General features: G+C 43.4%; 1 protein-coding gene across 2 annotated transcripts in view; it reads right to left on the bottom strand.

Moving 5' to 3' along the window:
* Nucleotides 1–3,441, bottom strand: part of SLC7A8 (solute carrier family 7 member 8) — a 55,492-nt gene extending 52,051 nt beyond the window's left edge. Inside the window, exons 1-2 of one of the 2 annotated variants that reach the window (XM_080925893.1) lie at nt 3,121–3,441; nt 2,685–2,859 (exon numbers count right to left, since the gene is read on the bottom strand). In XM_080925893.1, coding sequence (XP_080782019.1) covers nt 2,685–2,829 — 145 coding nt within the window. In that variant the 5' untranslated portion in view covers nt 2,830–2,859; nt 3,121–3,441. Of the gene's footprint in view, nt 1–2,684 lie in introns of both variants that reach the window. The other variant, XM_080925894.1, reaches the window with a different exon arrangement.
* Between the last annotated feature and the right edge of the window lie 23,957 nt (nt 3,442–27,398).

Here is a 27,398-nt window from a genome sequence, read left to right as displayed (position 1 = left end):
AATTAGTTGTTCCATTTCTAAAAAACACGTATGTTATGTTGATGACTGCATGAATAATGCATGTCCACTACATGCATGCCTGGTGCCCTTGGATGCCAAAAGAGGATGTTGAACCACCCCCTTGGAGCTGGGGTCAGAGGTGGTTGTGAGATGCCCATTGTAGGTGCAAGGGAAAAAGCTTTCGTCCTCTGCAAGGGTTGTATGTACTTTAAGGCGGAAAAAAGCCTTTTTAGGTTTATTTATTCTTATGTATATAAACTTTGCCTGTGTTCATGATGCCTATGAGGGGGGTCAGAGACAGGTATCAGAGATCCTAAAACTAGAGTTATATACAGTATGGACTGTAAGCCACCAGTGGGTGCTGGGAACCTTTACAGTGTTTACACAGAGAGCACCAGATCACCGGGCTTCACGGAGAGTGGGAAGTACAATGTCTGACACTTGCACTTGGCCACCCACTCAGAAACCCCCAAGAAGGGAGGGGCACCGTCTCTTCACTTTGGCATCTTAACCGTCATGCAGGAGGGAAGGCAGAAGAGATTTTTCTCAATGTTATCATTAAGAGGAAAGTTCTTTCTCAGCTCAGCTGAAGTGAATGTAACATGATTCTAACACTCAGGAAAAATATCCGGATTTCCCTAAAATCGCCCAGAGTATCCGGCCAGAACTGTGATGTCACCACAAGGAGTGTCACCCAGAAGGCTGTGGACAGATCAGTAGTGACATCTACCCTTGAGCTGTACTTATAGCTGAACATCCCCATTTCTTCATAGACTTGGAATAAATATTTTAAAAGAAAAAAAAAACCTTAGTATGTAGGGGAATATCCTTGATCCATGAAAATCTACATATATTGGGGACAGGTGGGCAAAGCAGGGTCTGGAAAAAAAGGTTTGAGTGTTTGCGTGAGTGTGTGTATCAGTATGTGTGTGTGTTAGAGAGTGTGTATGTGTATATAGTATGTGTGCATGAGTATGTGTATATATTGTGTGTATGTGTATATATATATATGTGTGTGTATATCGGTATGTGTATATGTTAGAGTGTGTGTATATGTGTATAGTATGTGTGTGTATGAGTATGTGTATATATGTGTGTGTTGTGTGTGTGTGTGTGTGTCTGTGTATGTGCACATCTATGTATGAATCAGATACTTCCCCAGGGTTGGGGGTTACTAATCCTATCAGTCAAATTGATGAAAGATATAACAGGCTTTGGTCTATTTATAGATCTTAAATTGGCATGTGTTCTACAGGTTGTGTTGAATTAAAACATAGAATAAGACTTGATAATGTGAGCTACAGGTCATGACTGCTATTTTGTGGACTCGTTCCCTCACAACATTGTTTCTTTATAACTGTAAATATTTGAAGTAATTAGATACCATTCCAGTTTGAAGAGAACATGGCCACCGAAGTCCAGGTAGGGAAGTGAAGAGGATTATCTGAATGCTGTACTGATTTTATTTGACTTCAAGGATGTTCTCTAGTGTCACTCTTCTCTGGTGCCAAATGTCCCTGAGCTGTTCACAGAACACTGTGACAGTGACAGAAACTAGTTTATGGGCAGCAAGAAACAGTATACCTTCACCAAGGAACTCCAGAGAGAAAGAGAGGGAGGGAGGGAGGGAGGGAAAGGGAGACAGAGACAGAGACGAATCTGAGACTGAGACCTTTGTTGTGCTTTCAGGGAAGAAACCCTCCACCAAAGATAGCAGACCAAAGCCCCCTTTCTGAGGGAAGGCAGTGACTAGACACTGCCCAACACCCACCTGCTGGGCTTCCTTACAAAGACAAGAGTGTCCCTTGTAGGCAAGGGAGCTGTCTCTGGAAGCCTGAGCCCTTCACAAGTGCTCTTGGGAAGCAAGAACTATACTGGCACTCTCTGGATGACCAAGCTCCTCTCCTAAACAGCTTCCAAGCCAGAGCACACATTTCACCCATGAATTCCTCCTGCACCCCACAATCTGCTCACTCCCAGTTCCCTCTCAGAACCTCACAGGGTCTTCTGTGGGTGTTAACAGGCAGGTGGCCCCCACTAGTCAACCAGAGAAACTGAAAACTCCGTTTAGAGAACAAAGTCGAGTCAGCGGATTCTCCTTTCCACATTTCCCTCTTCTGAGACAGTAAGGACAGCCCGGCTGTCACATCTGTTTCCCAAATGCTACATAGAATGGATCAGCCTATAAGAAACCATTATTATTACTGTTTTTGCTATTTGTGGTATTACACACCACAGTGCTTCATAACATAAGACAACAAAATACTAAATATGCTCCAAAAGTAGGTTCACAGCCTGCAGAGGGTGGCTGCATAGAAGCTAGTTAAAAATCCATGTGTCAGCTTGAATTAGGATCTCCTGGGTCAGAACTGCCTAGTGACAAGCCGGAAAGAATTTGTTACACTTCTAATAAATTCTCAGGCAATACTTGGGACACAGAGCCAGCATGGTTCCTGACTCCTGTTTGTTCTATTCTAAGGAGAGAGCGGCTCAGCCGGGCTTGGCTGAAGCAATTGTATGACAAACATTACTTCCAAAGCTGTGACTTGACCGGCGCAGGTGGACAACGTAAGTCATAGACAAAGCGAAGCAGCTTTAGCGGCTTTGGAGGGGTCAAAGTCCCTCGAAGGACCCCTGGTGAGGGGGTGATGTGGTGCGGGGACCCGCAGAGGATCTAGACTCACCTACAATGATACCACAGGCGCTGACCAATCCGATCTCTTTCTTCAGGGCTACTCCGCCCCCTCCCGCGCTGGCCTCGGCCTCAGGGCTGGTGTCAGATCCGTGGCTCTTCGCCGTGTTGTTTCGCTGTCGGGCTCCCTTTTCCATCTTTCTCCGTAGGGTTCCGACCACCCAAAGCTAAAAGGAGCAGTCTCGTTCTAAACGCTCGTGCGTGGCAAATGTAAACACGCGGAGAATCAGAGTTTCCAAATTAGAACGCCCTTTTCAGAAACGGAGAGCGCTCCTAGCCTCTAAAAGTGACAGCAAACGAGAGTCACACGTGTCACTGCTAACAAGGGCCGTGATTTTAAATGGAAGGCAAAGAATATAAATATATATATGTATACATATATATGTATATATATCAATCACACACACAAAAAAAATATAGAACTGTACCAGCGACTCCAGCTGGAATTCTCCGGAAAGGTTTATCTTCAGAAGCCCAGGATGGCTTTGCTCGGTGTACGGGGCGGTGGCTTGCTCTGGTCAGAATTTCCCTGCAGCTCTCCTAATCAAACAGATCGCCTCCACCTTCCCTTAAGTCTCTTTTAAGACGAGGGTGAAAGTAGTTCTCCTTAGCTGAGGGGGCGGAGGAGGAGCGGTGCTCAGGTACTCTCTTCTTGCTCGCCCGCTCTGGATCGGGTTTCCACCTGCTCGCCCTTGTCCGCTCCGAGCTCACGCCGCAGACCGCTCCATCTGTGGCTGCAGGGTGGCTGCCGCGCTCGCTCGCGAATGTGCTTCCCTTTCGGCTGCGCCGTTTATTTGCCGACCGAGGCTCCGCCCCCACCTCCTCCGTTTCTCGCCATCCTCAGCCAACCTCCTCTTCTATTTAATTATTAGTACCCCCTACCTCCACAGATCGCTGGGAAAGAGGCTCAAAACAGTTTTCTTTCTTTTCTTAGTGGAAACAAGGGAAGGGTCGGCCGCAGGGAGAAGTCACTAGCCAAGGCTGCATCTCAGGTCGCACAGCATTTGTGAGCTCTAAAAGGGCACAGAGTTCTGCAGGCTTTTAATATCTTTAGAAAATCATTGGCCAGTGTATTAAAATGTTTAAGTGTGGATCATTTGAGGACAAGGTCGAGAAAGCTGCAAGGACATCGCCATCAAGCTGTTTTCTGAAATAGAGGAAGGTTTTGGTGGGGACAATGTGGAAGGACTTTAGGCTGAAGAGTTTCTCTTTGGGACTGTCACGAAAGTTAAATAAAATTATTAAGGATACGGGGTACTTGCAACGTTCGTCCGAAGCATGATAAGGAGGATTCTGACCTGGTCCATGACCCCTAATATTTTATCACAAACTATATGGACTTCAGATAGGAGGACTGTGAACCCCTCACTGATCATGAAGCAGAGGCAGAGTTGTTGATGCTAAGAATGGTAACTGTTAAGTATATTCACACTGCATTCTATTTCCCTGAAGAATTTAATTCAAAACGGTTGCTTTACCTCAAGAACTGTGTCTATTTCTAACTGTAAAGTACTTTGGGGGGGGGGCATTAAACAATATTATAGACCACGCTGAAAAACTAAAGTTGTTTTTTTTTACATAGACTATACAAAATAATTTGATTTAAAAATAAGTCTAAAGAAGAAAATTCCAAAGGGCCAGGTGGCACACATCTTTAATCCGAGCACTTGGGAGGCAGAGGCAGGCAGATCTCCCTGACTTTAAGGCCAGCTACAGCTGCAAAGTGAGATTCTGTCTTCTGCTCTTTTTTCTTTCTTTTCTTTCTTTCTTTCTTTTTTTTCTTTTCTTTTCTTTTTCTTTTTCTTTTTTTTTTTTTTTTTTTTGGAAAATGCTCTAAAACACTTGGACTTTCCAAGAAAACAAAAAGTTAGACTCTTTAGAAATGGGGCTAGGTAAGCTATCTCGAACAGCTCTTCCGGATAGGGTAAAGTCCAAACAACAGTCTCCCTTCCCGTCTGCCCCTTGATCACCCTACTCAGCAAGTATCAAGAGGTTTCAAAGGTTGAGATCTCAACCCCCTCTCCTTCTGTTGGTTTAAGATAGAGCAGATTGAAAACCTCAGCACAAAGAAGAAAGTGGGGGGAGCGTGTAAATCATTTTCAACAAAGAGACCAGGCAAGGTTGGAATACATAACACAAAACTCCATGGAAGAAAGTGAGGAACGATACCTCTGGCCTTTCTTGACAAGCTTAGGAATCACAAGGGGAAACTTGATGGATTCACTAAGTAATCCAATTTGAAAATTTCCTACTCAGATCCCAGCATCAAGGGATGAAACCTTTCTGCTTCTCAAATGTGAGTCCTCTCAGTGATGTTCTGTCCGTATAAATGGTGCAGGTCTAGTGCGGGACTGGGAATGAGTGTGTGATGGATTTGAAATCTCTCCAGAAAGGAGTACACATGCAGAACAATGCCCAACCCTCAGCCCCACTCCAGATTTATGAAGTTGGGAAATAAAGAAAATTACAAGTTTTATAAATCTGGAACCAAACAGATTTGGGAGGTCCAGCAAGGCACCGGTGGAGGAGAGGGGGGCTTGTTAAAACCAGTGTTTCCCTTGCTTTAGTACTTGGAATTTGTGAGTAGCTTGCAGCTGTTTATTGATAGTGAAATATGAAATCCAAAATGGGACCTCCCTCCTTCAAAGGGACCTTGAGTTCTTATTACGTCTCTAGGCTGGTGACATTTTCGTGGCACAAACGTTGCATGTGTCAAAGATCCGTACAGCTAGTATTGAACACAAGTGTAATATGTTGAGAAAAAATTATGAAAATAATGAATTGACATTCTTTACATTTTGGTTACTCAATGCACAGCTCTGGCCCACATTGACCTTCGAACTTCAGCTTTATTCTCTGCGTTTAAACAGTGTGTTACAACCTTTCTGAATATTGTCTCACCCCCTCTCCCCACCAGTTTTGAGCCACGGTCCAGCCTGCAACTCACTATAAAGATAAGGCTGGCCTTGAACTAATAGTGATCTGCTCACTTCTGTCTCCTGAGTGCTGGGACTCAAGGTGTGTGGTTCCAAGTCTGGCTAACAAAGAAGCCATTTTTTGTTGTGTTGGTTTTAGACGTGCTCTAAGTAACCCTGGCTGGCCTGGGACTGGTTATGTAGACCAAGTTGACCACTAACAGAGCTCTGATAGGACGGAAGGAATATGCCACCAAGCCCAGATAAACCCGGTTATTCTTAAATATTTATTTTGTATTTTTCTGTGGCTGAAGATGAGACTGTACAGCCTTGTTAGCTGAGGCTCCTCCACTGAGCTAACCCTCCCCGTAACTTGTATATTAAGGATTTTAAAATATTAGGCTATGACTTAAAGATGTGTCTTATTAGAGGCCAAACAACAAACACTGAATTGGGCAAAGCAGGTTGTTACTGGCTTACACCTAGCTTTCTCAAGAAACTGTAACTATGTGTCGGTGTTTTAACCTCTTTCAGTAGGAGAGAAACCAAGATTTATTATGATCAAGGTCTTCTCCTGTTTGTTGCTGGTAGTTTGAAATAGGGTCACATTCTGTAGCCCAGGCTAGCCTCAGGATCATCAGGCCTCAGGGCCCTGTGTGTTTTGAGTTAAGGTTGTAACTGTTTTAACTTAAAAAGGTTGTAACTGTTTTAACTTAAAACATTTAAAAATGGTTCAAGGCATTTTTAATGTCAGCACTTCTAATCTGTTCAGAGAGACTCATGGGCCTTAACCTAGCCTCCTGCTTGGCTATTTCTCAAGCACTTACTTTAGTACAGACCCATTTCCAGTGTCTTGGAGACTGTCCTCATAATTTTGTTTGCTGAAAACAAGAAACTGGCCCCTTTAACATGGAAAGACATATTCGGGAAGAGTCATTTCCTTACTCATGACCTTAGAAAGAGAAAAGTGGTGTGTGACTGACACCTACTGCATGAAAAAGGAGGGGGGTATGCCACTGCAACAGTTAGACAATCATTAGGGCATGCCCGTTGTCCCTTCGGGAAAGGACTGCTAAAATGTGCTAGCAAACAAACAAACAAACAAACAACAATAACAACAACAAAAGAAACAGAGCATGCAGCCAAGCCACACTGTTTCTATTTTTTTGTTTGTTTCGGGACCTAATAGCACTTTATTCTTGGTCTCTGTGATGGAGCTGTGAAGTTAGGTCACTGATGAGAACCTGGCTGCCTCCTCTGAGCCATTTCATAGCCCTTGCTGTGTGCTCTTCTTATCCGGACAGCCAGAACCTTTCTTCAAAGCAAAGCCCACAGGCTGGGCATGGAAGCACAGGCCTATAATCCCAATGCACAGGAGGCCGAAACCAAAGAATTGATGTCAGTTCAGGACAATGTGGGGTATAGTGTGAAACTTTCTCAAAATACATAAGTGGTTATGTAAATACAGTTAAAGCTATGACTAGGTATGGTGGAGCATGGGTGTCTCGGTACTAGAGATGCTAAGGCTGGGGATCGTGAGGCAGCCTGGGCTACAGAATGTGTTAAGTCAAGCCTTGGATTCACATCAAAACCCTGTCTGTAAAATCAAACACACAAGCAAAAAAACCAACCAGCCAAACAAACAAACAAAAAACAAACAAGCAAAAAAAAAAAAAAAAGCCCAAACCCCAACAAAACAAACAAACAAACCATGAGACTGGAAAGAGAGCTCAACAATTAACAGCACCTGATGTCCTTGCAGGGAACAAAGGCTCAGTTCCTAGCTCTGGTGAGGCTGCTCTCGAGCACTTGTAACTCTGTATCCAGAGGATACATTGCCCCCTTCTGGCCTTGATAGGCACTGCATGCATGAGGTGCACCAACATGCATGAACACATTAAATAAAAACAAAAATTTAAAAAAGCATATGAATCTCCCCCAATGTGATGTACAACACTGGGCAGGTAAGGTAGGAGGAATGGGATCTCCAGGTCAGGGTTGGCTACATGGTGAACCCTGTGCCAAAGAACAAGAACTCGATGTGCAATTCAGGTCTAGGGCATCTGCGTACCATGGGCGAAGCTCTGAGTTTGACCTCCAGAACCACAAAATGAAACAAAATCATTGCAAAGACATGACTCCTTATCTTGGGCAAACATAATAAAAACCACTTGTGGGAGAAGTCTCTCTATTTAAGTACTCGGGACTAGAGGTAACTAAAGCCTTAGAAGATATTCGGGCCCCATGACAAACTGGGTGGGGACAGGAGTCAAGGACACATGACACACAGCAGGGAATGCGTCTGTGTTTCTTTCCCACTGGAGCTGGGCTGGATTTTTGGAGTCCAGCCAAGTGCAGCAGACAGAGGAATAATTTTCTGGAATTTTTTGTCTCTGGTGTCATCTTCTCCATAAGAGCATGAAATGAATTGCCCATCATAACAACACAGAGGTTTATCCATCCACATTCTTAGGACCACATAACCTCTGGAAGAGACAACTTTCTTTGAACGTGGAGTCATGCCCAGGAGGCAGAGGCTGACTGCGAAGGGCCTATTCAACGGAAGGAAACCCTTCATCTCATCTTTCTTTCTGGCCAGCGTTTCCCTTACCTTTTAATTTTTTTTTCTTTAATTTTCATGTTTCCCCTCAGTAAGTAAAGCGGGATACCTAGTACTACGGTTAGCATTACCTGTGTGAGCCACCACATGATCTTTGATCATCACCAATCAGGCTATGCTTCTTTCCGATCAAATCTCTCTGGTGTCTGATGATCGTCTAGAATCGAATCTTACCTTGGCTTCCAGAAACGTCTCTTCTGTTCAGTCGGTCTTTCTATCTCGAAGCTCTCCTTACTTACTCTTCCTGGAACACCAAGGTGTTCTCGGAGCTTACGCCAAGTGGGAGACCAAGGTGGGAACATCCTTCCTGTAGCTGCCACTGAAGGGATGTCCCGCTGCCTTGAGACCTACATACCCCAACAAAGCCACTCCAGTCTGTCACCTGGACCCTGGCGTTTTTTGGTTTCTTCTTTTGAGACTTGGGTTTTACTATGCAAGCCAGGTGGGTCTCAAACTCGTGGTCCTCCTGCCCCAGTTTACTGAGAGTAGTGTTGGAATTACTGGAATACGCTACCAGGCCTGGCTACACCCTATTTTAACAATCCTTACCTAACACTGCTTCATTTCCCGTTTGTCTGTTCATCTTTAGCCTTTACTGGAACCGCTAGAGAACAAAATAATTGTTTAGCATTATAATTTGCCTCATGCTCGGTTCTAAAATATGGCAGTGCTTCATATGACAAAACAGAGACAGTTTTATGTGACTTTTTAAACGCTGATTTGTTTGTTTTTCTTTGCTTTCCTTCGTGTTTCGATGAGGATCAGGCTCAGGCCCTTGTGGGTGGTAGGCAAGTTCTCCCACACCGAGCGGAACCCACCCCAGCCTGAGGATGTTGGTTTTTGCAGACAAGAAAGGGCTGATGAGATCAGAAATGCAATAAAAGCCAGCCATTTCAAAGTGGTTATTTTTTCCCAGCAAGGAGGAGATGGGGGGTGGAGGAATGGGAAGGGAACCTGTCAGCTAACCCAGCAGATTTCAAGTGACTTCTTTGTGTGAGGTTAAAGCAGAGGGGACATTATGATCACAACACTGAGTCTGGCAGCTTCAGAAATTGGAAAATGTGGCTTTTATCTCTCTAATCTCGGTTTCCCAGACAGCCGGATAAATACTGTAATTTTGGTGGTGTAGTGATGAGTTACTTCATTTTGAATTTTAGCCTGGCCTGCTAGGGCTCAGTGCAGGCACTTGGTGCCAAACAATGTAGTTCTTGGTTAGCAGAATATAAGACCCAGATATTAAAGTTGCTACTGTTCAGGTGGGGCCATGATAATGTAATTATTGTGAGAGAATATCTATCTTAGATAAACGCTGATACACTTGAGGCGGAAATAAGCTGCTGTCTTAGATTTGCTTGTGAATAATATGGAGGGTAAAATCACTAGTGGAAGGCCGTGTTTATATCTTTGAGCTGAATGACAGCAGGGGTTCACTACATTGACTTCTCTGTTTGGTTCATGCAGGGTCCTACTCTGTGGTCCAGGCTGCTGGGCTACACACCGTTACTCTGTGTTTACTGTAGGTGTGGATATAGCTTGGCTGTAGAGGGCTTGTCTAGTAGCTGTCTTCTGACACACCAGAAGAGGGCATCAGATCCCCATTACGGATGGTTGTGAGCCACCATGTGGTTGTTGGGAGTTGAACTCAGGACCTCTGGAAGAGCAGTCAGTGCTCTTAACCACTGAGCCATCTCTCCAGCCTGAGGGCTTGTCTAGTAAAGAACAAACCTGAAGACCAGAAGCACACAACCAAAAATATTTATTGCCTACACACTCAATTGGAAGAAAAGAGGTATATTTTCAAGATAGATTTCAATCATTTACTGCCAGTTATTGGTAATCTAAATTCTAGTGGCTGGATGATCAGCTGGTCTCAGATTAAGGTGAGTCTCCTGCCTCAGCTGTTTACTTTAGCTGGAATTACAGGTATGGGCTGGCCTGATTTTAAAAACATAACTTTAGGCCAGGCAATGGTGGTACAAGTCTTTAATCCTAACACTCAGAAGGCAGAGGCAGAGAGATCTCAGAGTTCAAGGACAGCCTGATCTAAAGAGTGAATTCTGGGACAGCCAGGAATATACAGAGAAATCCTATCTCGAAAAACCAAAACACCAACAACAACCCAACCCAACCCAACCAAACCAAAAAAAAAAAAAAAAAAAACCAAAAAAGCAAACCTCCAAACAAACCAACAACCCTCCAAAATTCAAAACAAAACTTTATTTGCTTGTTTTTCTTTTTACCAAATCACAATAATTAATGGCCACCTTGTCTAACAGAAACATGTAGCAAAGTCGGGAAGAAAATACGGATCCCTAAGTAGGTGAAAATCTGTGGAGCCATTCCTTTGAAACTTTGCCAAACCATCTTCTGATGTAGACTATAAAATCCACAGCAAATATATATGGTCCTCTGGAAGATGCCTCGTATTGTACAGTTTATCAGCTGGAGAAATAAAATCCTAGTACAAACTGGATCACAGATACCAGACAGTGCTCTGAGCTCAGTCGGTGCTGTTTGGCTGCTGCACGCTAGGGATGAGCTGTGCTGAGCACAGACCTGCTGCCTTTGCTGACGTGAAGGGCCTTAGCAGCAAACACTTGATGAAGATCTTTTTCTTTTCTTCTGGGGTCTCCGGATAGCTTTGTCTCTTGCTTTGTCTCCCCACCAAACGATCCACATAAGCTTTGAGGACGCCTTCCCATGAAAGTCACAGACCAGAACAAGTAGATAGATGACACAGGGAGCTGAAGGAAAGTTCCCCAAATTACAACTGATGCACTCCCAGAGCCAAGACATGTTGCTACCAGAAAATAAAAATGGGGGGCTGAGAGTCACACTCTAGTTACTCGCCAGTCCTCCGCTTCCTGCAGTATACGGGGGGGGGGACCAAAAACCAAACCCCATCTTCTCCCTAAAAACAAAGCCCCAAACAAACAGTGCCCACAGTTCTTTTCTGACTATGGTATGAACATGGGAAGAGGGATCCTCAACTGGGAAAATTCCTCGGCAGTAGAAGGCTTGCCCAGAGTTAGAGAGACTGCGGCTTCAATCGCCAGTAAAAAACAGAAGGAAGAAAGATAAACAAAAACCAGAGGACTCGTTCATTAGTACCTGACTGAAAGGAACAGAACCCAGGAAACAGGGAAAATGGAGGCCATTAAACAAAAGAAGCAGTGCAAGGCACAGAAGGGACAGAAGAAATGAGTGTCCGGGCTGAGGCAGGAGACCAAGTTCCCAGGATGAAAAAGGAGGCCCCACATCCCTATAGTACAAGAACTTCTTGTGATAGTTCCTTGTTTATGTGTGCACGTTTGAGCAGTGTGCATGTGTGGACACATTTGCATGTGTGTTTGTGTATGTGTGCTGTTCCAGTGTTGAGGATTGATCCAGGGCCTTATGATTGTTCAGCAAACTACGTACCACTTGACCACAAGCGTAGTTGTCTTTTTACTTTTTTTTGAGACAGTGGCTTCAGACTCATGGTTTGACTGCTTCAGCCTAAGTGCTGGGATGGTGGACCTACAGGGCACACATAGCACTGAACACCGAAGACATAAAAGCTGTGTGTGAGACCTCAGCATTCCACCGTAACCAGCAGCCAAGAAGGGCAAGTCCAGTGCTATAGGATAACCCCAGAGTGACCATGTCCACGTCACCCGTCTGCGGTGTCATGCTGTAAGTGTTCCGTTTTATTACGAGCTGTTAATTGCTCTCGGTGTCTAACTTACACACTAAACTTAACCTTGGGGATGGATGTGTAGGAAACCACAGTACGTCTTGAATCCAGTTATGTGTGGTTTCAGACATCCATCGGGATCTCTTGAAATGTGTTCCTTGCAGAGAAGAAGAAAAAACTGTCTGTTGAAAGGACCATGAATTACAATGGTAATGCTCTTCTCCATAGAAAACTAAATGTTTGAGCAGAGCGATATACCTCCAAGATTCTGAAGGAAGATAAGTTTGTTTTCTAGACACAGGCTGGCCTCAACTTACATGATCTCTCTGTCTCCGGCTCCTGACTTCTGGGTTTACAATGTATGTGGCCATGTCCGGTTAGGAAAATAACCTTCAATAAGAACTATACATAGCTGGCTGACCCCAGCAGGATTGTTAAGTGAATGAAAGCAATTGTTGTACAAAAGCCTGGTGACCTGAGTTCCAGCCCTGAAACCCAGGCTGGAAGAAGAACTGACTCCTGAATGCTGTTCCTGGTCCTCCACACAAGTGTCATGGCGGCTCCCCCCAGTGAATGAATACTCCTGAAAAAGAGAGACAATACATTGTTTCTAAGTATGCATAGAAAATTTCTAAGTAATTCTGGCCACTGGGTCACATGGCAGGACATTTTATACCTATGTGTTCTGCCACTTGAGGATTGTGCCTGCTAAGCCTGTGCTCCGTGACTGTGACACAGTCCTTCAGGACTTGAGAACACACGCTAACCACAGGATCACAGTTATGCTGGAGATGAAAATCTTCTCTAAATGGTTAAAAGACACATTTGGAAATCTGAGAATGGAACGAAGTAATGATTAAGCCAGTAGTGAAATGTCTGGAAGTTAATTAACACCGAAAACGATGCATATAAAACCTGATCAGCCAATCAGTCCCTGAGATAAACTTAAAGGATGCCTTGCCGCTGTGGACCCTCACCCTCTGGACCCACAAGCCCAGATCAACTCTTCCTTTTTAGTGTTTTATCACAGTAATAGGAAAGTAACTAATGTTCTTCCCCCATTTCCCTTCCCTTTCCTACTCTCCTCTCTCCTCCCCTCCCTTCCCTCCTCTTTTGCCTCTTTTCTTCCCTTTCCCAGATATCCAGCCTAGAGACCTGTTCGTCTACGTAAATGTTTCCCCACTGAGTTCTATTCTCGGCTCCTGCAAACTGTCTTTTGGGTTAGAGCTGCCAGTCACCCGACCCACTTTCTCCTTTGTAATAAACCTCCCGTTTATTGTCATTCCACGCGGTCCCTCCCCAGATCCCTCTCCTCATTATTGACTCTAGATGATGAATGTCAATGTTAAAAGGCTCAAGCATTGCTGGCGTCCAAGGTCATTTGCTGTCATAGCACAGAACTCCATGACAGGGCCACACCAGCCTCCTTACAGTCCTCAGATGCACCAGCCAAGGGCTTTAGTCTGTTCTCCCTTGGCTGGAAGGTTTCTCTTTCCTTTTAGCCTACGCCTCTGCGATTCGTCCTTCAGATATGATGCAAATGTTTCTGGTTACCTCCTCAGAGAATCTTACCCCACCCCCATTCCTGCCCTTGACTGTATTCTTTGCTTCAGGATAGTTAACTGCAGACATACAGTAATTGTGTAATGTTTACATTATATATAATCACAAGTACATTACACAATTATACATTATGCACTTCCCATCTCACTGACTACAATGATTGCGTGATTAACAGTGACCTCACTAGAAGGCATGAATACAAGGATGACGGTCCATTTTGCTCACTTATGTTCCCATCATCCCAGAGTGATGGGGACAAACCTGACATGCAAGTAAATGCTCCTGAATGAGAACTGGAGGTCGCTCCGAGCACTTGCTGCTCTCGTAGAGGACCTGGGTTCAGTTTCAGCACCTACATGGTGGCTCACAACTATCCTGACTCCCGTTCCATAGGACCGAATGCCCTCTTCTGGCCTCGATGAACACGGTGCACATGGTGTATAGGCAGGGAAACGCTTATCCACACAAAGTAAAAAATAAATCTAAAAGCAAAGTTCTGAATGCATAAACACGGGTTCTGTAAATGTTAATAATGCTTGCTAGGCAATTGGCTATATGGATATCCATAGCCCACAAGAAACACATGGGCAACGTTGACAGTTATTAGCACAGAAGTGGACTTAGAATGAAAACCCAGGACCGGGTACAGAGCCCAGGTACTCACGCTGTGTCAGTAGGGTGTCTGTTAGTGCAAACAGAATACCCAAAAGAGCGACTGTGAAGGAGCCAGGCTGTGTTTCAGAAGCTGCGTCCCATGGTTCCTTCGCTCTGCTGCCTTTGTCCTGTGCTGAGACGATATACCATTGTGGCAAGTGGGGGTAGGGCCAGTTTCCTACTTTGTGATATCTAGGAAGGGGTGCGGGCCAGGGTTCCAACATTCTCTTTAATGGCAGCCTCTACCCCTTCCAAGGGATCTTTCACTAGGCTCCATCTTCTAAAAGGATATTCCCTACTAATAGTGCCACAGACTAGGGACAACTTAAAAAACATGGGCTTGTAGGGCCCACACAAGATCAAAACTATAGTCCCGGTCACTGAGTCAAAAACTACATTCCTCGTGGGTGCAGGGGGACAAACCTGTCACTTTAACACTTAAGAGGTTGGGGGAGGAAGACCAGGAGTTCAAGCTCAGCCTGGTCTACAAGACAAGACTCTGAAACAAACAAACAAACAAACAATGGGGATGGGAAGACAGTTGGTCTATCACATGCTTGCTGTGCACAATAGCCCACACTTGGAATCACAACACTGGGGCAGCAGAGTCTGGGGGTTCCCTGGGGTTCGCTGGTCAGTCAGCCTAGCAGAGTTGGCAAAACCCAAGCCAGTTAGAGACCTGCTTTATGAAAAGAAAACAAACAAGGTAGGTAGGATAACAGCTGAGGTTGTCTCCTGGCCTCCTCAATCTCCCCGCCCCCCACGGTCTTATTCATCACCAGGCCTTGCTGATTCTACCTCTGAGAATCGTCCTGTTGCCATCTTCTCCCTAGTCTAAGAACTACTCACCTGTCTCCTGTCCTGCAGGAACTTACCACCTGTCTCAGTACCCCAAAGTCTTCATCCATTCCCCAGACTAACATTTTGTGAGTCATGGGGTCAATCATGCCTCTATCCTGCTCCAAAGCCCTTGGTGGCTCCCCAGGGAACAAAGCACTGGTCCCTGAGGCTGATGGGGTGAGCACCGCAGTCTCCGGGATCATCAGGGGATTTAAAGTGAGAGATACTTACCAGCCAAGAAATGATAAAAGTAAAACAGACACCCGGAATGGACAAGAGATGCAGACATAAATGCTAGAGCTGCGCCACAGAATCTAGCTTAGGAATAAGGCGAGATGGGTGGTTGTCTGTAAAAGATGAAAGTTTCCACAATAAAGAAATTATAAAAGCTGGATGTGGTGGCACGTGCCCGAATCTCAGCCCTTGGGAGTTAGAGGCAGGAGGGCCAGTTTCAAGGCTAACCTTAGCTACGTGTGAGTTTGAGGCCAGCCTGGACTATATAAGACTGTCTCAAAAAAACAAAAAGAACAACCGTTAGGATTCTTCCAAACTCCGCCCCACAGTTACCTGGCACTATAAAAGGGGCTGCTTGCCCCCTCCTCACTCTCTTACTCTCCTCTCTCGTTCTCTCTTCTCTTGCTCTTACCCCTTTGTCCCTCCTCTTCCTACCCTCTCTCCACGTACTCATGGCCGGCCTCTACTCCTCTTCTCTTCCCCCTCTGCTCCTACTACCCTCTTAATTCCCCTCCCCATGCCCTGCATAAACTCTATTCCATACTATTCCGTCCTGTGGCTGGTCCCTCAGGGGGAAGGGATTCCCAACACGGGTCCATCAGAGGCCTGCCCCTTTCCCCCAGGCCTCACCACACCTCCATAGAACACACATCCCTACTCTCTTTATTTTTTTTTTCCTAACATTGGTGCCGAAACCCGGGATATTTCTTTATCTTTTTATAAACACATCAACACCCCCTCCCAAGCCAAGAGAAATGAGAGATATTTGATGAAACACAAGTTAACGGGATTTAAACATTAGGATTGCAGGCATAGACTGAGACTTCACATGATATTCCACTAACAGGCACTGCTTTCATTTAAAAAACAAAAACCAACCAACCAAACAAACAAGCACCAGTTGAAAATAAATGGAAGAAACAAAAAGCAAACTAGACTAGGCTCAGGCACACCCTCTCCTACACCGCCCTCTGCTGGTACCTTCCCGCCACAGCCGATCTTCATTTTCACCACAACATTCCCCTGGGTCTGTTATTTCAGTGGTCCCACCTACTGCTTGAGGAAGCCACCGGGTTAGAAAATAAAGTCCAAACTTCCATACAGAGACATTGGGCTCACTCTCCAAAGTTGTTGCTTAGCACGTTTTTCCATCACTTCTCTTGATATCCCTGCCCTTGAGTCCCCTCAGCAACCCAGGGCCAACCTCAATTTTCCTCCGTTAAGGCAATATTAGTGTTTTTCTTCTGCCTGGCATGTGCCTCTCCCTAATGTTGCCGTGTAAAGGTTTCCCTTATTTAAGGCTTATTCAAATACCCCGTTGAAGCTGGACATGGTGGAATATGCCTCAATTCCAGGATTTGGGAACTAGAGATACGAGGCTTGCAAGTTGGAGGCCAACTTGGGTTACAGAGCAAGATCTTGTCTCGGAATAAATAAACAAGAGGTCAGTGAGTTTGCTCAGCTGCTGGGAACAATCTCTGTGCAAGCCTGGTAACCCTAGTTTAGTACCCCACTCCTGTGTAAGGGGGAATACTGACTTCACTAAAGTGTCCTCTGACCTCTGTGACATGGGTACTCACACCTATCCCTTTATGCATGTGTGTGTGTGTGTGTGTGCGCATGCATGCACACACACACACACACACACACACACACACACACACACAAACGTAAAAATTTAAAGGCTCCAAAATGGTTCAGCCAGTTAGTGCTCTTGCCTCAAGTATGAAGTCCTGAGTTAAACCTCGGAACACACAAGACAGAAGGAGAAAACAGACTTCCTCAAGAGTGGCATATCTGTAACTCAATCCACAAAACAGATGAATGTAACAAATGTAAAATATAAAATAGTTATAATTAAAATCACCACAGGGGAGGCTATGGATGCTGACAGACTTCATGGCCTGAGTTTGAACCCTGGAACCCACATGGTAAATAGAAAGAACTGAATTCTACACGTTGAGAAGCAATTCCTCACTCCTACATGGTGCCCTCTAGTCTGTAGCACCACGGCATGCACGGATATCTGTCCAGAATAGATTTTAGACGTTGTAAAGGAATTCCACAGATTGCCAGTAGAATCCCAGGAGAACACAAAGCTCACGAGCATGGGATGCTGGACCGACTTCCTTCCACACACTCTTGTAGACCCTGTGGCATCGCACACCAGGATGTTGCTCATCAATAGTCTATTTACTATTTTGGGGGACTATCTTTTGCTTCCTATAGAGCCATTCCTTGCCCACTTCAGTAGCCAAATTAACATCCCAATAAACTGATTTAAAAGCTTTGGAATCCTTTAACTTCACAAAATCCTGTTCTCCACCAACAGAAGAGCTGAGGATATCATCAGAGAGCATCCGGGGTCTACAGGAAAGGTTCCCCCACCTGCTGTAATCGCCTCTCTGATGTACTCACAAATGTATTTTAAAATTGATTTGAATTATAATCGCTGTGGGGTCAGTCCTGGCATCCAGGAACTGAGGTGGGACACAGCACACTGGAAGAAAGCCAAAGGCGATGACCTCTGGCTTTGTAGCTCTGACTGTTCTGGGAGCTAAAAGCTGCTGGCTTCTGGCAATTTAACTCCTGCTGATAGCAGCAGTGGGGAAAAACTTAATTACTTTGGTTCTTTTCTCTTTCACTCAGGTCTCTGGCTGGCCAGGTGAGAGGCTTGGAGTTCCTTAACTCTTTGAGAGCCAGAGAGGAAAAAAAAAGAAGTAAAGAAAGACACACATATAGAATCAAGTAAAGAGTGGCTAAATCACCTCTTTATTGATGTTCTTAGTATTTGTACTTTCTCAGGATAATTGATCACATCTTTATTGATGTTCTTAGTATTTGTACTTTCTCAGGATAACTGATCACATTTCTAAGCACTTTTACATTCCTTAAGTTCATAAGGAGTTACAGAAGAATTGTTTACACATCTTTCCACTAAGACAAGTACCTGACTAAACATTCTTTATCTGTTACTAGATGTATAAGTTCATTCTAAATTTAAAGCAATATTTTTTATTATTAAGTTAGCTCGGTTTTGTCAAGAGACAAATCGTCTGCCTTGTGTGTCATTATTTTGTCGTCTTGTATAGATTGACCAGTCCGTCACTTATTTTCTGTCCTTTCACCTACAATAAACCTCCCATCCCCAGTTTATGACCTTTAGTTACCAGACAGTGGCCTCTTTCTTAACCTAGAAGGAATGTTTTCCTTGGTCATAAATTTGTCCCAAGCCTGCTTTCGTTTCGTAGTGCCATTAGCCCACGACACGTGAAGGTTTACAGAATCCATTCGCAGCTTTTATTCTAACCGGGTCTCGAGATTACTTGTACCCGTTTAGGAATTCTATAAACTCATTATCAGGAACAATGACATCATCAGTTCGTCTACACGGCATTACTAGTGAGACTACATTTTCACATTGATTCTGCAAGAAATCTGCCCAGTAGGGTGGGCTAACGTCCAGAAACCATTAGGTTATGTAGTAGAGGCAGGAAAGGCATCTCAGCATCAAGAACCAGTCCCGGGATGAGGTCTCTGAGGACCCTGCATCTCAGGGCCCACCCATCCCAGCCTTGCAATAAGGTGGGCCATCTCCAAAAAGCTTGCTTGCCAAAGCCTTTCCTAGATGGCTTCTGACATATAACTTTCTTTGTTCTGAAGCTACAAAACCTCACAGAAATCCCTTCCACATGGGAACATGGATGCTGGGTGTCTTAGTTACTGCTTTATTGCTATGAAGAGACAACATTGAAAGGAAAGAGAGAGATGTCTGGTCGTGAGGAAATCTAATCTCCTCACATGGGGCACCAATGATGTGTATATAAAAAAGAAAAAGATGATGGCCCTGGTTTTGGCACCAGTGTTAGGAAAAAGATAAAGAGAGTGGGGGTGGGGTATGGCCCATGGAGGTGTGGCAAGGCATGGGAGTAAGAGGCCTCTGAGGGCCCCATGTTGGGAATCCCTTCCCCCTGAGGGACCAGCCACAGGATGGTTTAGTACAGAATAGAGTTTATTCAAGTCATGGGTGAGTTAAGAGGGTGGTAGAGGCAGAGAGAGAGAGTAGAAGAGTAGACTCTGTGCTTGTACCTCGTTCCAACAGTACTGCAAGGAATAACTTGGTTAATATGTTCTGTGTTTATTTTTGATATCTTTGGAACAGAACCCTAAGAATGGAATTGCTGGTGTAAATACATCTGTGCTTCTTAGACATGGCCCTTTTCACTGCAGGGAGAGATGGTTGACTTCTTATCTAGAGATCTTGTCCTGTTCTCTCTCTGAGAATGGAGGGGACAGGCAGCGGTGGGAAAATAGAGGAACTTCTCTTTGCCATGAAAGAGCAACAGTTCTAACAGGAAAGCAGAAACCGAGATCCTTCGTGGCAATGTGATGCCAAACAGAGAGATTGTATATGGTGGTTTGAATGTGACTGACCCCCATAGACATTTGAATGCTTAGTCCCTAGTTAGTGGCTATTTTGAAAGGATTAGGAGCTGTGGGTTCTTTGGAGGAGGTGTGCCACTGGGGTTGGCTCTGGGGTTTCGAAAGACCATATACAACCCCAGTCTTCTTCTTTTTCTTCTTCTCCTTCTCTTTCCCCCTCCTCCTCCTTCTCCTCCCCCCTCCCTCTCCTTCTTCTCCCCCCTCCCCTCCCCCTCTTCTTCCTTTTCATTTTCCTCTTCCTCTTCCTCCTCCTCCTCTTTTTCCTCTTCCTCTTTTTCTTCTTCTTTCCTCTCTGCTTAAAGCTTGTGAATCAGATGTAATATTTCAACTACTTCTTCAAGCATCCTAACGGCCTGTCTGTGGTCATGCTCCACCATGATGGTTGTGAACTAACCTGAAACTTTAAGCAAGCCCCTAATTAAATGCTTTCTTCTATAAGTTGTCTTGGTCATGGTGTCTCTTTGCAGTAAAACATAGTGTTACAGGATATTGGATCACACTGTGAACCCTGAGATTGTGTTATTTACTGAAAAAAAAAAGCTATTTATAGTTGTGGTGTGGCTCAATCCTTAGTACACACTTTTAACCTTCTGGCTAGAATTCAGACACAACCTTAGTATACACCTTTACTTCCAAACAATGAAGGTGAAGTTAGTAGAAAAAAGTACCCACGTTTGGAAATGATGTCCAATTGAGTGGTAGATAAAATGACAAATCAAAGAAAGATTTGACAGAACAAATTGCCAAAGTTAGTTTGAGGCCAAGCAGAGCAAAAAGTCAGAGGCTGAGAGAAGAAGCCAGATAAGTCATCTTGAAGAGGTGTTTGGGCCAGAACAGCTGGATTGAATCAGCCAGCCAGAGGTCAGAAAGAACTAGCAAGGGCTGATCTTATCAGTAGCAAGTCTCAGAGGCTTAAAACATTCTAGGCCTAGATAAGATTATACAATGGCTTGAAGCTTCCCGGACTAGGCCTAGGTTAGCAGACAGAGGCAGTCAGCCTATGAGATGACAATTGCTATAGGAGAATAAAAGTTACATTTACAAAGTTGTGTGACAACTTGTCCTCTTAGAAGGGTTTGGGGCGCCAGCTAAGAGAGGTTATGGATACTACAGTTCTGTGCTCTCAGCTGGCTTTAGGGTGTCAGATTTATTAAAGACTTTTGATTTTCTATTGTATATTTTTGGCTTCTTTGTCAAAGATCAAGTATCCACTTCAGCAAAGTGACAGGATACAAAATTAACTCAGACAAAAGCCTATACTTGACAAAGTGGAAAATCTAAAGAAAATGGATGATTTTCTAAACAGATACCACATACCAAAGTAAAGTCAAGATCAGGTGAACTATCTAAACAGTACCATAACCTCCAAGGAAATACAAGTAGTCATAAAACCGTCCCACCCCACACCCCCCCAAAAAAAACCCAGGTCCTGATGGTTTGAATATAGAATTCTACCATGCCTTCAAAGAGAGCTAATACCAATACTCCTCAAACTGTCCCACAAAATAGGAACAGAAGGAAAACCACCTAATTTATTCTATCAGTTACCCTGATACCTAAATCACACAAAAATCAACAAGGATAGAAAACTTCAGACCAATTTTGTTTAATAACATCTGCACAACAATTCTCAATAAAATTCTCACAAACCAAATCCAAGAACACATCAAAACCATCATTCACCATGATCAGGTAGGCTTCATCCCAGGGATGTAAGATTAATTCAACATTAAAAAAATCCATTAATGCGATCCACTATATACAAGAACTAAAAAAAAAGAAAGAAAGAAAAAAGGAAAAAAAGAAAGAAATCACATGATCTTCTCATTAGATGCTGAAAAGGCATTTGATAAAATTCAACACCCCTTCATGATAAAAGTCTTGCAAAGATCAGGAATTCAAGGCCCATACCTAAACATAATAAAAGCAATTTCCTGAAAACCAACAGCCAATATCAAATTAAATGGAGATATACTTAAAGCAATCTTACTAAAATCAGGGACAAGACAAGGAGGCCCACTCTCCCCATATCTATTCAATATAGTACTTGATATTCTAGCCAGAGCAATTAGACAACAAAAAGAGATCAAGGGGATACAAACTGGCAAGGAAGAAGTCAAGGTATTACTATTTGCAAATGACATGATAGTATACTTAAGTGACCCCAAAATTTCTACCAGAGAACTTTTACAGCTGATAAACAACTTCAGCAAAGTGGCTGGATATAAAATTAACTCAAACAAACCAGTAGCCTTCCTTTATACAAATGATAAACAGGCTAAGAAAGAAATTGGGGTAATGACACCATTTCACAATAGTCATAAATAATATAAAATATCTTGGTGTAACTCTAACCAAACAAGTGAAAGATCTGTATGATAAGAACTTCAAGACTCTCAAGAAAGAAATCAGAAAAGACCTCAGAAAATGGAGAGATCTCCCATGTTCATGGATTGGCAGGATTAACATAGTAAAAATGCCCATCTACCAAAAGCAATCTACAGATTCAATACAAGTCCCATCAAAACTCTAACACAATTCTTCACAGACGTGGAAAGAGCCATTCTCAGTATTATATAGAAAAATAACCACACTTTTATTTGGAGAAATGTGGACTTTGGAACTTTGGGTTAGAATTAGCTGAATGTTTTATGTGGGGCTTAATGGGCTATACTAGTAAGAGGATGGAAGACAGTGGTGTTGAGAGAGATTTGAACTGTGGAGGCCTGGCTCAAGAGATTCTGGGGAGAATACTGGTTTGTGGCTGAGAAACCTTTCTTGTGATATTTTGTGATTCTTTTTTTTTTTTTTAATAGTAAAACAGCATTTTATTTGTTAATGTTGGATACGAAATTTAAGCATGTTACACTATCTTAAAAAACTCAACTAGCGCATTTGAAGAGAAAGCCCCCCCCCAACCCCGCCTGCCCCATTCCCCTCATGAATCAAGAATCTAAGAGAAGTGGTTCAGCACACAGGAGCTCTGCGGAACCTCCATCCAGAGCGGACATGATGACTGGAGTAAGATCACCTTCTTACAAAAGTTTTCTTCTCTTTTCTATTTAAAAAAAAAATGTAACCTTGATCACTTACAAAAAAATTCCATACAAAAGTTCATAGATTGAAAAACTGCTTCCCCTCCCGCACAGCACCATTATATAGAGCAGAGAAGGATCAAGAGCCCGCCCATCCAGGGAGAGCAATCTTCAATTACGCCCAGACACGCAGTGCTTTTCTTACCCTCCCTGTCCCCTCTTAGCAGAACTTAAAAAAAAAAAAAAAGAAAGAAAAGAAAGAAAGAAAGAAAAAAAGAAAAACATACACACATACAAAAAGGGGGGAAAAATGCCAAAACCTTGAGGGCCCCTTTCCAAACAGTACAGTTAGCTCAGTGTCAATAATTCACATCTTGCAATGTATATGGATAGGATTTCTTTTACAAAACTTTCAGTGTCAAAAAGGAAATTAAGGCCATCAAATTCACAGCTTAAAAATTCACATAAAGGAAATACAAAAATATTATGTGCTTCTGAGAAGGCTCTGCACTGTATACAGGACTCCATGCTTCTAGCCCGAGGAAGACATAGCTTGACCGGTTCACATAATGGCACAGCTTTTATTGGATGCTCTTGGGGTTCCCTGCTGGTGGAAAATTTCCTCCTCAACAGCCACTCCAATGGGCTCTTCCTCCTCCTCTTCTTCTTCAGGTATGGTAGTTTTGAAGACTGTGCTTCGCTGAGCAACCTCCTCTCCCTGAGAATTCTTCAATATAACCTTCACATCTTCACCAGTGCCCCAAGAACATGGCTGATTTCTGCCCTTGTCTGAAAAGTCTGCCTGAAGCTAAATTAAAGTTTGGATTAATCTCCTTGTCAGAGGAGATCTCAAATCAGCCCAGTATTGACTCTGTTGTATGGTTTTTAATCTTCATTCTTCTGTAGATGTATAAGGAAAAGGAGCAACCTCAGCAAGGAACAATAGAAAACGTACAAGTTGAGGTCTCAGAAGGTCAAGTCCGGGCTCAGTGGCTCACAGTCTTAGGAAAACCTGCTGCCTGCAGATCTGGATGTAAAACTCTCAGCTCCTTCTCCAGCACTGTGTCTGCTAGAATGCTGTCATACTTCCTGCCCTGATGATAATGGGCTGAGCGTCTGAGCTGTAAGCCAGCCCCAATCAAACATTTTTCTTATTAAGAGTTGCCATGGTCATGGTGGTTTGTTTGTTTGTTTTTTTTTTTCTTGTTTGTTTTTTTTTTTGTTTGTTTTTTGGTTTTTGGGTTTTTGTTTTGTTTTGTTTTTTTGTTTTTTCTTTCACAGCAATAAAAAACCTAACTAAGACACCATAGAAGCCTAAATTCAATCCTTAGGCCCATGATGAAAGGACAGAACCAACTTCAAAAAGTTGTCTTTGACGCCCGACAACTTCTTCATGCATACACACACACTAATAACAATAGTCAAAATAAATAAAATAACTCAAAGCATTCAAAGTGTGTGTTCTTGTTTTTGTGGTACTGTGACTTGAACCCAGGGCCTCATGCATGCTAGGCAAATGCTCTAACACTGAGGCAAACTTCCAGTCCTTACAAGTTGTTTTCACTCTTTTTCTAGGAACTAGCCAGTCATCTGTTTGATTCATGTTTTATGAAGTTGTTAACATTTTTAAATGTTCTTTGTGGGCTGGAGAGATGGCTCAGTGGTTAAGAGCACTGACTGTGCTTTCAGAGGTCCTGAGTTCAAATCTCAGCAACCACATGGTGGCATCACAACCATCTGTGATGAGATCTGATGCCCTCTTCTGGTGTGTCTGAAGACAGCTACAGTGTACTTATAATAAATAAATAAATAAATAGACAGATAGATAAATAAATAAATTTTTTAAAAAGCTCTTTGTATTTTAAAGGTATTAGGCTTTTATTTGTATAAATGGATCCCACAACTTGTCACTTAGAATCAACTTTCACTTATGGTGGGGTTGGCCCCCCACCACTGGGTTTTTATGTGTGCTCTTTAAGCAGAAGTGTTTTTGTTTGTTGGCTGTTTTTTTGAGAGGGAGGCTAGAGAGATGATGCTGGCCCAGGTCTACTTCTGCCCTGGGGGATTCCAGGCACCACTACATACAGGGCTGGACTGGAAGGATGAATCTTAGCCAGGCCGGTGGGTTAGCCAGGAACTTGGCCAGATAGATGTGGGAGAAACAGCTTTCTCTAGAGATGGTGTTCAGTGAAATAGCTCTTTATTGGGGGTGAACAAGGGCTATATAAACCTTGGGGAGTGGGTAGGGGCTTGGGGAGTGAGTGTATTTCATTGGCTGGGGCTAAGGTGCTGGGAATGCTTAATTTGGATGAAGAAAAAATTCCAAGTGCTTTCCGGACATGTCCTTATAGGGACAGAGGATGTTTACCCTGTCATTTGGCCACCAAGATATGTGACTACCTCAAGGATGACAGAGGTGAGAGTCGGTAAGGCTTACCTGTGCTGGGACATGCAGCCCAGAGTAGGAAGAAGATGAGATTTCCAGGTTTAGAGAAGTCTTGACCTCACTCTTTTCTTTTTAAAGATTTATTTATTTATTATATAAGTACACAGCAGCTGTCTTCAGACACACCAGAAGAGGGCATCAGATCTCATTACAAATGGTTGTGAGTCACCATGAGGTTGCTGGGATTTGAACTCAGAACCTCTGGAAAAGTGGTCAGTGCTCTTAACCACTGGGCCGTCTCTACAGCTCCCTTGACCTCACTCTTGCTCTGGACTGGGTTCACCACTTACATGGCTTTCCAGCTCCACAAGGTGGCTCAGTGATTAAGAGTGCTCACAGCTCTTGCAGAGGACCCAAGTTTAGTTCCCAGTACCCACATGTAGTGGCAGCTCACAACCACTTGTAATTCCAGCTTCAGGGGAGCTAGTACCGACTTCTGGCCTCCAGGGCTACCGATAAATAGGCAGACACAGACATATACATACAAATAAAAAGGAAAATGCATTTTTAAACTGGAGATTGCTGGAGATCAGATGCTGAACTGAGAGTCCCTCACCAGCTCCATCCTTAACTCCAAAAGAATTTTTGACATAGTGAAATTCACCAATCTTTTATTTTCTTTAGATTTTTATATAATAAGAATATCTCCACTTTTCCTAGGTTATAATTATGCTTTGTTTTCACGCTTATGCTTCTGAACAATTGAAAATTTATTCTGACAAACAATGTAAGAAATATATTTAAAATTAAGTGTGGTGGTACAACCTTTAATCCCAACACTTGGGAGGCAGAGGCAAGTGGATATTTACCCTGGTCTACATAATGAAATGAGTTCTAGGACAGTCAGGACCTATATAAGAGGGGGGTGAGGGAGGGAGGGAGGGAGAGAGAGAGAGAAAGAGAGAGAGAGAGAGAGAGAGAGAGAGAGAGAGAGAGAGAGAGAGTTAAAAACAGATCTTTATTGTAAACTCTGATCTATCAAATTAGCGTTTCCCACCAACTCTGGGAGCAGAGACCTTCCCAGGCTTCACAATCTTTTGCTTAGGTGCTGCCTTTGTGGGGGCCTTGGCAGTAGCCATTGCTGTCTTCTTTGATGCCTGCTTAGCCTGTTTTGATTTCTTGGCAGCCTTTATAGCCTGCTCTCGCTGAGCTTTCCTAACGGGTACATCTTGTACCCGTTAAAACTGCAGTGTGACCTTCATGGTGATAGATGTCGGCCTGCCAGGGGAAAAGATGGCGAAGGGAAAAAAACAAAAGACGCTATTTTTGAAAAAGAGAGAGAGAGAAAAAAAGGATTATCCTAAATATACTCTTTTTTTTTTTTTTTCTTTTTCGAAACAGGGTTTTTTACACTGTAGTTCAGGCCAGCCTAGAACTTATGGTGTGTCTCAAACTAGCCTTAAACTCATGACTTCCCCTTGTATTTCCAGATGTGAAGTGTGTATGTGTGTGTGTGTGTGTGTGTGTGTGTGTGTGTGTGCGTGCGCGCGAGAGTGCTTGTGTTTAGGGGAGAAACCTGAAAACTGAACCCAGGGCCTGTTCATAAGCAGGTGTTTTATACTCCTAGCCTATTCTTTATGTATGTTTGTTTGTTTGTTTTAGATACAGGGTTTCTCTGTGCAGCCCTGGTTGTCCAGAAACTCTCTTTAGCCCAGGCTGACCTTGATTTCAGAGATACACCTGTGCCCCCCCCCCCTTTGCTGGGATTTAAAGCATAACCACCACTACTAGGCTATGTACGTTTATTGTTACATTTCTAAAACTACATGTTTCTAAAAGTTACAGGTGTTCTATATTTTAACACTTAAATAAAGCCTGTGTCCCAGACCACAGACACTGAAAGGTTTTTTTCTCCCTAGAATATTCTTGCTTGGTTGTTTTTTTTTTTTTTTTTTTTTTTTTCTTTAATTTTTACAGTCAGGGTTTTGCTCTAGTCCAGGATATCCTGGAACTTACTATCTTGATCAAGCTGACCCAAAAACAAAGCACTGACAACCAGACCAGCACGGTAGAAATGTTTATTCTCTTTCCTTTTTTTTTTTTTTTTTCCCAGTTTTTCTTCTTCTCGTCCCATCTCCCTTTGTCCTCTTCTTCTTTTCTTTTTGGGATAGTGCATTGTGTGTCTCAGGTTGTTACTAGGTATGTGGCTAAGAGTGATGCTGAGGTCTTCCACCTTCCTGCCTCACTTTCCCAAGCATACCGCCGGGAGGCTGGGCTCATTTATTGAACAACAACAAAGCCAATGTTTTTTTCTGGAGAAAAAAAATCTGTTTGTTGTGA

This window comes from Micromys minutus (assembly GCF_963924665.1).
Source record: "Micromys minutus genome assembly, chromosome: 12".
Classification (NCBI taxonomy): Eukaryota; Metazoa; Chordata; class Mammalia; order Rodentia; family Muridae; genus Micromys; species Micromys minutus.
This window is presented reverse-complemented; position numbering and strand designations above follow the sequence as displayed.